Source organism: Balaenoptera acutorostrata, chromosome 12 (genome assembly GCF_949987535.1).
Source record: "Balaenoptera acutorostrata chromosome 12, mBalAcu1.1, whole genome shotgun sequence".
Taxonomy (NCBI): domain Eukaryota; kingdom Metazoa; phylum Chordata; class Mammalia; order Artiodactyla; family Balaenopteridae; genus Balaenoptera; species Balaenoptera acutorostrata.
This window is the reverse complement of record NC_080075.1, coordinates 82,963,274-82,976,370: the sequence shown is the minus strand read 5'-3', so window position 1 is coordinate 82,976,370 and position 13,097 is coordinate 82,963,274. Positions and strand designations below refer to the sequence as shown.

General features: G+C 38.8%; 1 protein-coding gene across 1 annotated transcript in view; it reads right to left on the bottom strand.

Moving 5' to 3' along the window:
* Window positions 1–13,097, bottom strand: part of NBAS (NBAS subunit of NRZ tethering complex) — a 345,265-nt gene that overhangs the window by 313,531 nt on the left and 18,637 nt on the right. Inside the window, exons 7-9 of the mRNA XM_007183498.2 lie at window positions 6,638–6,771; window positions 4,252–4,385; window positions 2,360–2,458 (exon numbers count right to left, since the gene is read on the bottom strand). Of these exons, the coding sequence (XP_007183560.2) occupies window positions 2,360–2,458; window positions 4,252–4,385; window positions 6,638–6,771 (367 nt within the window). The remainder of the gene's footprint in view (window positions 1–2,359; window positions 2,459–4,251; window positions 4,386–6,637; window positions 6,772–13,097) is intronic.

Genomic DNA, 13,097 nt, shown 5'->3' with positions numbered 1-13,097 from the left:
TAAATATGTTGCAATCTATTCACAAAATGAAATATCCTAATAGTACTTAAAAAGGAATGAACTAGAGCAACATACATCAAAAAGCAAGTCACAAAGCAAGACTTGTATGTCTCCTGTATGAGTCCATTTATATACTCATAACTAAATATGTATAAGTGGTAAAACTATAAAGAAAGCAAGAGAATGATGAGCAAAACTCAAGACAGTGGCTATCTCTAGGGGGTCAGAGAGGACGGGATCAAGGAAATATAAACGGGACTTCAGTGTAGCTGTATGCGGGTGTGTGTGTATCCTTTTGCAGTATAAAAATATCATAATAATAAAAATTCCAAACAAAATACAAGGATAGGGGCCTCCCTGGTGGTGCAGTGGTTAAGAATCCACCTGCCAATGCAGGGGACACAAGTTCGATCCCTGGTCCGGGAAGATCCCACATGCCGCAGAGCAACTAGGCCCGTGTGCCACAACTACTGAGCCTGCGCTCTAGAGCCCGTGAGCCACAACTGCTGAGCCCCCATGCCGCAACTACTGAAGCCCGTGCACCTAGAGCCCCTGTTCCGCAATGAGAAGCCTGCGCACTGCAACGAAGAGTAACCCCCGCTCGCCGCAACTAGAGAAAGCCCGCACGCAGCAACGAAGACCCGACACAGCCAAAAATAAATAAATTTAATTAATTAATTAATTAATTAAAAAACACAAGGACAAACCTATAATTGAACAGAATACAAAACTTTCATACATTTTCAATCAAAAAACTTAAGTACACTGAGGGTCAGAGAGTTTAAGGACTTGCCAAGAGAATAAGTCTCAAAATTCAGAACTCAAGCTAGATTTGTCTGACTCAAAATTTGATATTCTTCCCTTTTAGAAAACCAAAAAGTTAGCTTGGCTAATTCACAAAATAAACATAAATTTCATTCTCAAATAACAAAATGAAAGGGAGAAATCACTGGAAGTAGAAAAGTTTTAGGTAACCCTCAATGTAGATGGCAAATATATAAATGAAGAAGTGGCACATATGAGAAATGGAATATACAGGCACACCTCATTTTATTGTGCTTTGCTTTATTGCACTTTACAGATACTACGTTGTTTGGGGGTTTTTTGTTTTGGTTTGGTTTTTTTACAAACTGAAGGTTTGTGGCAACCTAGTGCAGAGCAAGTCTATCAGCACCACTTTTTCAACAACAATTGCTTCATGTCTCTGTGTCACATTTTGGTAATTCTCTCAATATTTCAAACTTTTTCATTATTATTATATTTGTTAATGGTGATCTGTGATCAGTGAACTCTGATGTTACTATTGTAATTGTTTTTCGTTTTGTATTTTTTCATTAAGCTATGTACATTTTTTTTTAGACAGAATACTACTGCACACTTAACAGTCTACAGTATAGTGTAAACATACTTTTATAGGCACTAGGAAATCAAAAAGTTCGTGTGACTTGCTTTATTGCAATATCCCCTTTATTGCAGGGGTCTGGAACTGAATCCACAGTTGTGCCTGTAGTGGTAGGAATCGACTATGCAGCAATCAATGCAGCCCTAACTTGCAAAGAAGGAAAGGAAAAGGATAGAACATCTATTGTGGCCCTTCTATACAAGGGCATTTCACATGCACTATTTTTTAACTCTCTCAACAATGCTATGTGTTATGTATTAACCTCATTTTACAGATAAGAAAGAAAAGATTTAGAGAACTAAGAGAGAAGATATTCCTCAACGAATACTCCCAGTGCCCCATCGGACTCAAGAGAAGCTCAGTCTGCCAAACAGATGAGCATGAATGTTCAGAAGATGATTGCAACAGGGACTTCCCTGGTGGCGCAGTGGTTAACAATCCGCCTGCGAATGCAGGGCACACGGGTTCCATCCCTGGTCTGGGAAGATCCCATATGCCGCGGAGCAACTGAGCCCGTGTGCCACAACTACTGAGCCTGTGCTCTAGAGCCTGCGAGCCACAACTACTGAGCCCATGTGCCGCAACTACTGAGCCCGCGTGCTGCAACTACTGAAGCCCGCGTGCCTAGAGCCCGTGTTCCACAACAAGAGAAGCCACCACAATGAGAAGCCCGTGCACCACAACGAAGAGTAGCCCCCGCTCGCCGCAACTAGAGAAAGCCTGTGTGCAGCAACGAAGACCCAACGCAGCCAAAAATAATAAATTTAAAAAAAAAAAAAAAAAAAGAAGAAGATGACTGCAACAATATTACAGACGTTAGGATAACTATAGACAAGGGGAGGAAATAAAGAAACCAAAATAAAAATCAGAACGGACAACTTCTTCTTTCTGAAACTGTGCCAAGACTTCTACATCCACCTAATACTCCAGCAAATATGAGAGCAAACAGTTGCTTACCTGTGCCCAGGATGGTAAATAGCTGTGTTGATTCCATGAGGATAATGACTACTGAAGCTGAAACAGTGACTCTCTTGATAGCTCTGATTTGTTCCAACACTACATTCAAGAAGGTAAATAAGAAATAAATACCATTAAACCACAGTGAGATACCACTAAATACCCATTAAAATGTTTAAAATTAAAATGATAGACACCACCAAATACTGCTGAGGATATAAAACTACCAGAACTCTGATAAATTATTAGTAGGAATATGAATGATATAACCACTTTGAAAAAGCTCTGGCAATTTCTAATAAAACCAAACTATCCACCCTATGACTCAACAATTCCACTCAAAGATACTGACCCAAGAGAAATGAAAGCATATATCCATAAAGACTTGAACAAGATTAGTCATAGCAGCCTTATTCACGAAACCAGAAACTTAGAGGTCCATCAATAGAACAATGGATAAACAAATCATGAGTGTTATGGACTGAAGGTTTGTGACCCCCATAGATTGAATGTCTATATACCCCAAAATTCATATAAGACCCTAATGCCAATGTGATGGTACTTGGAGGAGGAGTTTTGGGGATCTATTAGGGCAAAAGAAAGGAACCCTCATGAATGGGATTAGTGTCCTTATAAGAAGAGGCTGGAGAGCTAACTAGCTCTCTTTCCACCATGTGAGGATTCAAGGAGAAGTCGGCAGTCTGCAACCCAGAAGAGGGCTCTCACGAGAACCTGACCATGCTGGAACCCTGATCTCAGACTTCCAGCTTCCAGAACTGTCAGAAATAAATTTCTGTTGTTGATAAGCCACCCAGTTTATGGTATTCTGTTATAGCAACCCAAACTAAGACAAATGAGATATTCATACAATGAAATACTAATCAGCCATAAAAAGAATAAATTACAGATACATGTAAAAATAAGGATGAATCTCAAGATAAGCTGAATGAAAGAAGACTTAGACAAAAGAGTACATACTCTATGAGTCCATTAATGTAAATCACTAGAACAGGCAAAACTAATCTATGATGGAAAAAAATTATAAACAGCAGTTGCTCTGAGGGTGGGTGTGGACAAAGATTTACTGGGAAGGGGCATGAGGGAACTTTCTAGCATGATGGTAATGTTTTGTATCTTGACAGGGGTTTGACTTGCACAAGTGTATGCATTCGTCATAACTCACTGGCTGGTACACTTAAGATCTGTGCACTTCACTGTATGCAAATTTTATTTCAAATAAAGAAAACGATAAGCAAATATTGAACTTGAATTAATGAACTTTAATTAATGATATGCATGCTAAAGTGTATATGTACTGACTCTGAAATATATTAAAAAATAGAACTGATTAATAGTCAGATAGAAAGATAGATCAAAATACAACACAGCAAGTATAGTAAAATGCTAAATAGAATTTAAAGGGCTTCCCTGGTGGCGCAGTGGTTGAGAATCTGCCTGCAAATGCAGGGGACACGGGCCCTGGTCTGGGAGGATCCCATGTGCTGCGGAGCGGCTGGGCCCGTGAGCCACAATTGCTGAGCCTGCGCGTCTGGAGCCTGTGCTCCGCAACAAGAGAGGCTGTGATAGTGAGAGGCCGCGCACCACGATGAAGGGTGGTCCCCACTTGCCGCAACTAGAGAAAGCCCTCGCACAGAAACGAAGACCCAACACAGCCATAAATAAATAAATAAATAAAATTTAAAACAAAAAAAACAAGAATTTAAGTGGAGGTATGTGAGAGTTCACTATAAACGTCTTTCAACCTTCCTTTTATATTTGCAATTTTTCATAATAAAATGCTAAAAGGAAAAAAAAAGCACCAAAATCTGACACTAAAGCAGAGAAATAAACATTATTTCAAACAGGGCATCCCAAATAAAGTGCATTTTTACCTTACAAGGTAGCTTCTAAGTTCTCCTCGGTAATTGACGACCAAGAGTTCTGCAGACCACTGTGCACTTGCTTTATACTCTAAAAATATCAACCCAGCAATGGCATAGCTCAGATCACCTGCTAAACTAGATGCCTGTGAAAGAGGAGGAAATTAAGTTACGAAAAAGATACTAGATAGAAGTTAACATATGTATAATTGAAGGATATTCAAGACACTAGCCTTGCCAGGTATCCTTTAAGTAAGATAGCCCAGAATTGATCGTATGTGAAGAATCGTGTAAGCCAAAGTGCCTAGAACTAGATACCCAACTCTAGACCAGCCCCCCCCAGCCACAGGCTGGGACCGCAGCAGCCTCTTTGGGTGAGATGCCCCCCTAGTAGGTGAGTTTCTGTTCAGACTATACTTCCATGGCAAGAAAAGAAGAAGAAAAAAAAACTAATGCTATCATTCCGCCTCAAAGAATTCTAAGATACAGAATTCAGACATAAGCTCTCAAATGTTAATTTCCACTGCCAGTAGTAACCAATGCTAAAAAAAAAAAAAAGAAAGAAAGAAAAGAAAGAAAGAAAAATGCCTCCAGTTACTTCCATTTGCCTAATCAGCAATTTAAAGGGAAGGACACTTAAAACACTCACTCAATGCCAGCCTTTTTCTATCAACTAAATATCAGGCTATATTTGCTAAAGACCTGGAGGGCATGTGTACCTTAGTACACATAATGAAGCACATAACGAAGTTTACCACCCTGAATGGCTCCTCATTGTCTAGAACCACTCAATAAAACAGTGTAGCCCCATGTAGCTACTGAACACTTGATACATGGCTAGTCCAAATTGAGATATGCTATAAATATAAAAATACACGCCAGGGCTTCCCTGGTGGCGCAGTGGTTGAGAATCTGCCTGCTAATGCAGGAAACACGGGTTCGAGCCCTGGTCTGGGAAGATCCCACATGCCGCGGAGCAACTAGGCCCGTGAGCCACAACTACTGAGCCTGCGCGTCTGGAGCCTGTGCTCCGCAACAAGAGAGGCCACAATAGTGAGAGGCCCACGCACCGCGATGAAGAGTGGCCCCCACTTGCCACAACTGGAGAAAGCCATAGCACAAAAACGAAGACCCAACATAGCAATCAATCAGTCAATAAAGAAATCTTAAAAAAAAAAAAAAAAAAAAGTTGCTATAAAAAAAAAAAAAAAAAATACACGCCAAATTTCAAAGACTTAGTACCAAAGAAAGAATGTGAAATATTTCACTAATCATTTTTACACTGTCATTTCAACATGTAATCATTTTAGATATGTTGTAATAAATAAAATATATCAAATAAATTTCACCTGTTGAACTTAATGTTACTAACAAATTTTAAATTACACACGTGATCACATATATAGCTCATATTACATTTCTATTAGACAATGCTAGTCTAGAAAACAGTAACTCAACCTACTTAGTTTGGTTCCCCAGAACTTCTATAACAGGAGCCCAATGTACTTTTTCAAGTTTTTCCACTCATTTCTGAACAAAAATCATTCTCTATATCCTTGGTTCTCACGCCTAGCTTCTCATTAGAATCAGCTGAAAGACTTGAAACATTATTAAAGTCCAGGGCCCGCTCAGATCAATTAAGTCAGACTCTCTGTGGGGGAAGCATGGGCAACCCAGCAATTTGTTTAGTTTTTCTTTTTCTTTTCTTCATAAAGCTTTGCAGGTGATTCTAAGATGCAGCCAGAGTTAGAACCACTGTTCTACCTGCCCCTTTATTTTGTTCACTTGAGGAAGGAGGATACAAAGTAAAGAGCAGGAATTCCTAAAAGAGACACTAATTAACTGGATTACCATGGGAAAAGTCATTTCACTTCCTCACTATGCTCTCTAAACTGTAAAATGAGGATAATAAGTACCCAATCTACTCAAAGGGTGTTGTGAATATTAAACAGGAATGTATATCAAAGTCATTAATAAAGTACAAAGCACTATACAAATATAAGTTATTACCACCATTAATTTTTTTCTCCACTCTCCATTTCAGTTTCTATCCCTTTAGGGTAACAAATTCTAACTCCTCCCAGGCTGGTTCCGTTGCAAAGGCCCATTGATTTCTTTCCTTCACTGGACCTTTACAACAGCTTTCTGCACCTCTATTTAGTATTTACGTACTACCATCTTATAATAATGGTAGATTATGTCTGGATAGTGCATTACAAAATGCAAAGAATAAATATTTAACGTATAGATCTCTAACTAGATCTAAGCATCTTAAGTTCACAGCTTATTATTCTGATTTACATTTATAGTTCCTCTCTCATCACATTCATTCATTCAAGTACCTATACATGAAAGGTAGTCCAAAAAAATATGTTTTCAGTTTAAGGTATGTACATACCGGGATTATAACAAAGAGTTCACTTCCCATGAGATCAAACACTCTCACAGTTCCCGTGCTTTCAGCATAGGCCAGCAGGGTGCAGTCGTAACTCCACGCCACACGTCTCCACTGGGGTTTTGGGTCTTTTGGAACTAGAATGAAAAGAAAAGAAGTGCTTTTAACATTATCAAGATAGTTAATACCTATAGTTCCTGCAGCTAAAGAGAGTATTCAAGTACATCATTTCCTAAGGGTCTCTGAAACTCCTGTTCAGTAGAAAAGAACAGCTCCCAAAAAGCCACTTCAAGTAAGAGTGGGAAATGTAAACCATGACAAGCTTTGCCCCACTTACTTGAGAAGCAAAGTCTACTGACACTAGTGGTCTGCTGAATGCTGAGCAAGCCCTCATCTGGTAAAGGCTCAGGAATGATATACCTCAAAATACTTATGAAATTACGAGAGATCAAAAGCATAAAGATTAAGCAGAAAACTATTCCAATCCAGTGAGTTAAGTTCCTCCAAAAGCAAAAAAAAAACAAAACTGAAAATTTTGACTGAGATCTTTTAAATACGTATTTCAAATATAGATGATAAAGAAAAACAAAGTGGGATTATACTGACACAGAATTAGAAAGAGAAAAGAATACATATGTATATTAGGCAACTGAATCAGGAACTGTTCTCAATCAATTACACAATTATAAGATTTTGAGAATCAACACCTTAATAATCCGACAGCGGTATTTTCTTCTGTTCTGAATTTTTCAGTACAACGATAGAAAGGCTACCAGCTGCAAAAGAGAAAGGGGCTGTGAAACTCTAAACTGTTTTAGGTTTGTCTGAGGTTTCTGATGTTTCCTTTGCTCCTGTTTCCCCTTATTAGAATCCCAGAACTGAAGAGCCAGGTAGGACCAGTGCCTTCCCTTTACCAACAAAAATTCCAAATGATTAGGAGCCTCAAGGTGACACCAGGAGTCACGATCAGAACAAACCCAGAACGTAAGCATGCTGCCTTCCCGTGCAGTGTGCACTTCATTACAACACACGGCCCCTCAGTCAGAGCCTGGATTTAGCCTGAGGATTACTGACTCAGAAATGTTTCTGAAATGTATTGCCTTCTCTCTATTCCTCTGCTAATATCACAATTCAGGCTTCATCATCTCTGGCTTAGACTCTCATGACAGCCTCCTAACGGGTCTTCCCACCTTCAGGCTCTTCCCCTCTAATCCTTCCTCAATGGTATCCGAAGTTATCTTTGTAAGAGAGAAAGATGAAGAGATCACATCTTTCCCTTGCTTTAAAATCCCTAATGTTTATCCATTTCCAACAAAATCAAGTCCAAACTCCTCCATATACATGAAAGGCCCTTCACCAATGGTCCCATCAGAGCTTTCCAATTCACCTCCCCGCCCTTCCTCCATCATACACCTAATAACCCACCAAAAACACAACCACCTGGCAAATAAACCACGCATACTCCAGTCTGTGTCTTTCATGCACATTGCTGCTTCTACCCAGAATGTTCGTCTCCAATGCTAATCCACGGGTACTTGTTTGTTAAACCATCTGTGGTAACAAACTGTCACCTCTTCCTTCTTTGACACTCTTCAAAATTGACTGCCCTCCTCTATGTGCCCAAATATGCTGTACAAAAGTCTCTCATAGTACTTATCACATCAGACGATGTTGTTTACATGATTATTTCCCCCACAAGTCTCTGAGACAATGTCTTACTCAACACTGCCATCCCAGGACCTGGAACAGAAAGTGATTAACGTTTCACTAATGAGCAAAGCCCCAGCCTCTCAGAAAAATCTATAGTAATGGAGCAAGGTAATGCTAAGGGTTTACCGTTCCTCAGGGACTAACAATTAAACGTGAATTATATAACTGAAGTCTTCTCTCCACCTAACAGAGGTACTGTAGAATTTAAACCCCCCTCATCTCTGCAATATATGTAAAATATGTTCTGTATATGGGAAAAGTATACCAGATGTCAATGAGTTTCTTCATTTTGACTATTTTTCAAAGGTAAAAAGCATGCCAAAAAAAGCCAAGAGAGGCCCCTGAACACAGGAGGGTCTAGGGAATTTTATTAAAGCCTAACGAAATCCTGCATACACTTTGGAAAAGCAATTTTTTAAAGGTGGGAATAAAATGAAGAAAAAGATCAGTTCTCTGTCCTCAGCTTTAAAAAAACAATGAAACTTGGAAGTAAACCTAAGCACAAAATGATAAACAACACAATACTTCAAGACCCACAAATACACAGATGCTACACAAACACCAGCAAGAGGACAACTTAATGCCCTGAAAAATATTCATGTTCTAAAGAAACAAAGCACACGTTTCCATTGTCTCTGTTTTACCTGCGATAACATCTTTCCTCTTCATTTTGATAGGAGGATAAATAGATTTATGTACTACCTTCTGTATCTGTCTGAAGTAAGTTCCACCTGAAGGGACTTTGTTTTTACTATTACTTCCAGTTATAACCAGCAGCTCCAGAAAACTCAGCATGTGTTTTGACCCAGATAAAGATATGTTTTCATTACAAGAGAAGATTTCACATAACAATGTGAAAGTAAAGACATTATCATCAGATTTTTCCAGCACCCTGTGTGGTTTTGGAGAGGAACGAACAGCACAGATTTGTACAAAGCCAGTGTCAACAGAGTTTTCTGAAAAGTATTCAAACAGGCTGATGATAAAGTTAACCAGCAGTGTGACAACTGCCACGTTGCTGGTGAAACCACTCACAGCCGCACTCATCCTGCACCGGCTGCGGCCCCTTCAACCTGCCCCACTGCCGAGCTTGCTTCCACCTCAGAGGTCCGGTCAGCGCTGTCTGCTCGGCCTGGAATACTCTGCCCCGAACCTGTCCCTGGCTCCTTTCCATCTTTCACGTCTCAATTTAAATCTTGCTTGCTTAGGCAGTGTTCTCCGACCACTCTGTCTAAGCAGCCTCAAGGCCCTGTTGTTCTTCTCCATTCCAATGATTTCATGTCTTTCACAGTTCTTATCCCAGATCAGTATATATTTGTCTACTTTTTGTTGTCTGCCTTACGCATTAAACTATAAATTCCAAAATGTTAGGTGCTGTGTCCGTATTGTTCATAACTTTATCACCAGCATTTCGTACTCGGCTGGGACACAACAGCACTCAAGTGCTAAAGGAGCACACTTCAATCCAGTGCTCATGTACCCAAATTAGAAATGGAAAAGGGAAAAAATTACAAATAAGGAACACCGGGTTTTATTCTCAGTGCTGCCATAAAACAGCTGGGTGTGACCATGGGGCGATCACCAAGGGTTCAATGAACACTCTCTCCCAAACATTCTTTGACTTTTACATCAAGAACCAGTGAGCAAGAGCAAACTAGTGGGGCTAGAAGCCATGCAGAGGAGCTAAATATTTAAATGTTTGAAATTAAGGTGTTAGTAGAAGATATGAAAAAATTTTTTAAATCCTAGAATAAGAAAGGGGAAAGCATACAAAACTTGGAAGTTACAAAGGAAAATAAAATGACAAATGCAGTTACCAAAAAAAAAAAAAAAAAAAATGCTCCACGGAAAAAAAAGACACTATAACACATTTAAAAGACAAATGGGGCTTCCCTGGTGGCGCAGTGGTTGAGAATCTGCCTGCTAATGCAGGGGACACGGGTTCGAGCCCTGGTCTGGGAAGATCCCACATGCTACGGAGCAGCTGGGCCCGTGAGCCACAATTGCTGAGCCTGCGCGTCTGGAGCCTGTGCCCCGTGACGGGAGGGGCCGCGATAGAGAAAGGCCCGCGCACCGCGATGAAGAGCGGTCCCCGCACCGCGATGAAGAGTGGCCCCCGCTTGCCGCAACTGGAGAAAGCCCTCCCACGAACCGAAGACCCAACACAGCCAAAAAAAATAAATAAATAAATAAATAAAAATCAAGTAAAACTTTAAAAAAAAAAAAAAGACAAATGGATTGGGAAAAATATTTGCAACATATATGACAAAGGTAACATTCATACTATATAGAAATAATAAGGAAATAGTCAAGTAAGGAAATAGTCAATAAGGAAAAGTCAAATAATCCAAGAGGAATATAGTCAAAAGGATATGATCTAACAATTCACACACACACACAAAAAATAGCAACTTAACATATGCCTTACCATATAACTAAACACATGCAAATTGAAATGAGATGCTTTTTTCCCTCTGCCTAACCTGATGAATATTTTAGAAACAGGTAACATATGGTGCTGACAATGGAGAAAAGAAATAGCTTTATAATCATACCTTTTACATGGTTGTATAATAAGTATAACTTTCAGGAAGGAAATATGGCAGTAGCTACATTTTGTACACTACACCCATGGACAAACAGGATGTCTTTTCCAGCGCTGTTAGAGGGGGAAAGGGACAAAGATGGGAAGAGAAAGAATAAAACAAGCCGCCGTACACAATCTAAATTTCTAGGAAGAGGGGAATAGATAAATCAAATGTGGTTCACGGTCTCACAATGGAACACTGTGGCTTCATTTAAAAGACCGGGTGGATTACACCTGTGCACACTGACCGGGAAAGACGTCATCAACACGGTAAGTGCGGGAGCAAGCTGAAGAACAAAATACATAAGATGACCTCGTGTTTCTACCTAAAAAAAGTCAATCCATCTATGTACAGGTTCATATAAGCAAAGAAGGCTTTATATTAAACCATTAATATAAGTTTCTATGAAGAACGCAAATTGAGCAGATAAAACAATCATATTGTTACTTCTGCATTGTTTGAATTTGTTCAAAGTATGTACTGCTTTTGTAATTAAAAGAAAAAAAAAAAAAAAACAAACCCAGAGTAACTAGTTTCAGACTAGGCCGCCCACCATACCTAAAAAAAGAGACTAAGTTAGGAAATTTTATTTGAATTTTAAATAATGTCCATAAATTTTGCAAATGTGATGAAATCTATGAATCCACTGATCTTAGAGGCTCAATAAACCTAAAGCAGGATAAACTAGAAAAAAATCAAGTCACATGATAACCAAATTTCTGAAATCAATGATGAAGAGAAAATCTTAGAAGCAGCTAGAAAAAAAAAGACACATTACCTACAGAAACAATAACAGCAATGACTGCTGATTTCTCATCAAAACAATGCAATGATATCCTTAAACAGCTGAAAGAAAAAAAAAGGTCAACCTGGAATTCTATATCCAGAGAAAATATTTTACAAAAATGAAGGCAAAAATCAAAGATGGTTTCAGACCAACAATAAGAGAATTTATCAACAGACCTGCATTACAAGATATATTAAATAATTTCTTCAAGTTGAAGGAAAACACTATCAAATGGAAAGTTTTACAGAAAGAAAAAGTTGAAAAGTAACAGAAATGGAAAATAGAAGGAAAAATAAAAGATTTACCCTTGTTTTTTAATTCCTTAAAAAGTTACTTGACAAAAATTATAATATAAATAATATACTGTGGCAGTTTAGCATTTATAAAAAGTTTGACAACAGTACAAAGGAATAGGAGGGAATGGATGTACACTGTGTAATAAAATAATTTTTAAATGCACATTGTAAACCCCAGAACAAATGCTAAAAGGAAACAGAGAAGAGATAGGACAAATAGAAAAATAAGAAGGTAAAACCTAACCAGTCCAATAACTGCATTAACTGTAAATGTTCTATTAATCTCCAAAATATACAAGCAGCTCATGTAGCTCAGTATCAAAAAAACAAACAACCCAATCCAAAAATGGGCAGAAGACCTAAATAGACATTTCTCCAAAGAAGATATACAGATAGCAAAAAAACACATGAAAGGATGCTCAACGTCACTAATCATTAGAGAAATGCAAATCAAAACTACAATGAGGTATCACCTCACACCGGTCAGAATGGCCATCATCAAAAAATCTACAAACAATAAATGCTGGAGAAGGTGTGGAGAAAAGGGAACCCGCTTGCACTGTTCGTGGGAATGTAAACTGATACAGCCACTATGGAGAACAGTATGGAGGTTCCTTAAAAAACCAAAAATAGAACTATCATACGAGCCAGCAATCCCACTACTGGGCATATACCCTGAGAAAACCATAATTCAAAAAGAGTCATGTACCACAATGTTCATTGCAGCTCTATTTACAATAGCCTAAGTGTCCATCGACAGATGAACGGATAAAGATGGGGCACATATATACAGTGGAATATTACTCAGCCATAAAAAGAAACGAAATTGAGTTATTTGTAGTGAGGTGGATGGACCTAGAGACTGTCATACAGAGTGAAGTAAGTCAGAAAGAGAAAAACAAATATCGTATGCTAACACATATATATGGAATCTAAAAATAAAAAAAATGGTTCTGAAGAAGCTAGGGGCAGGACAGGAATAAAGACGCAGATGTAGAGAATGGACTTGAGGAAACGGGGACGGGGAAGGGTAAGCTAGGATGAAGTGCGAGAGTGGCGTGGACATATATACAGTACCAAAT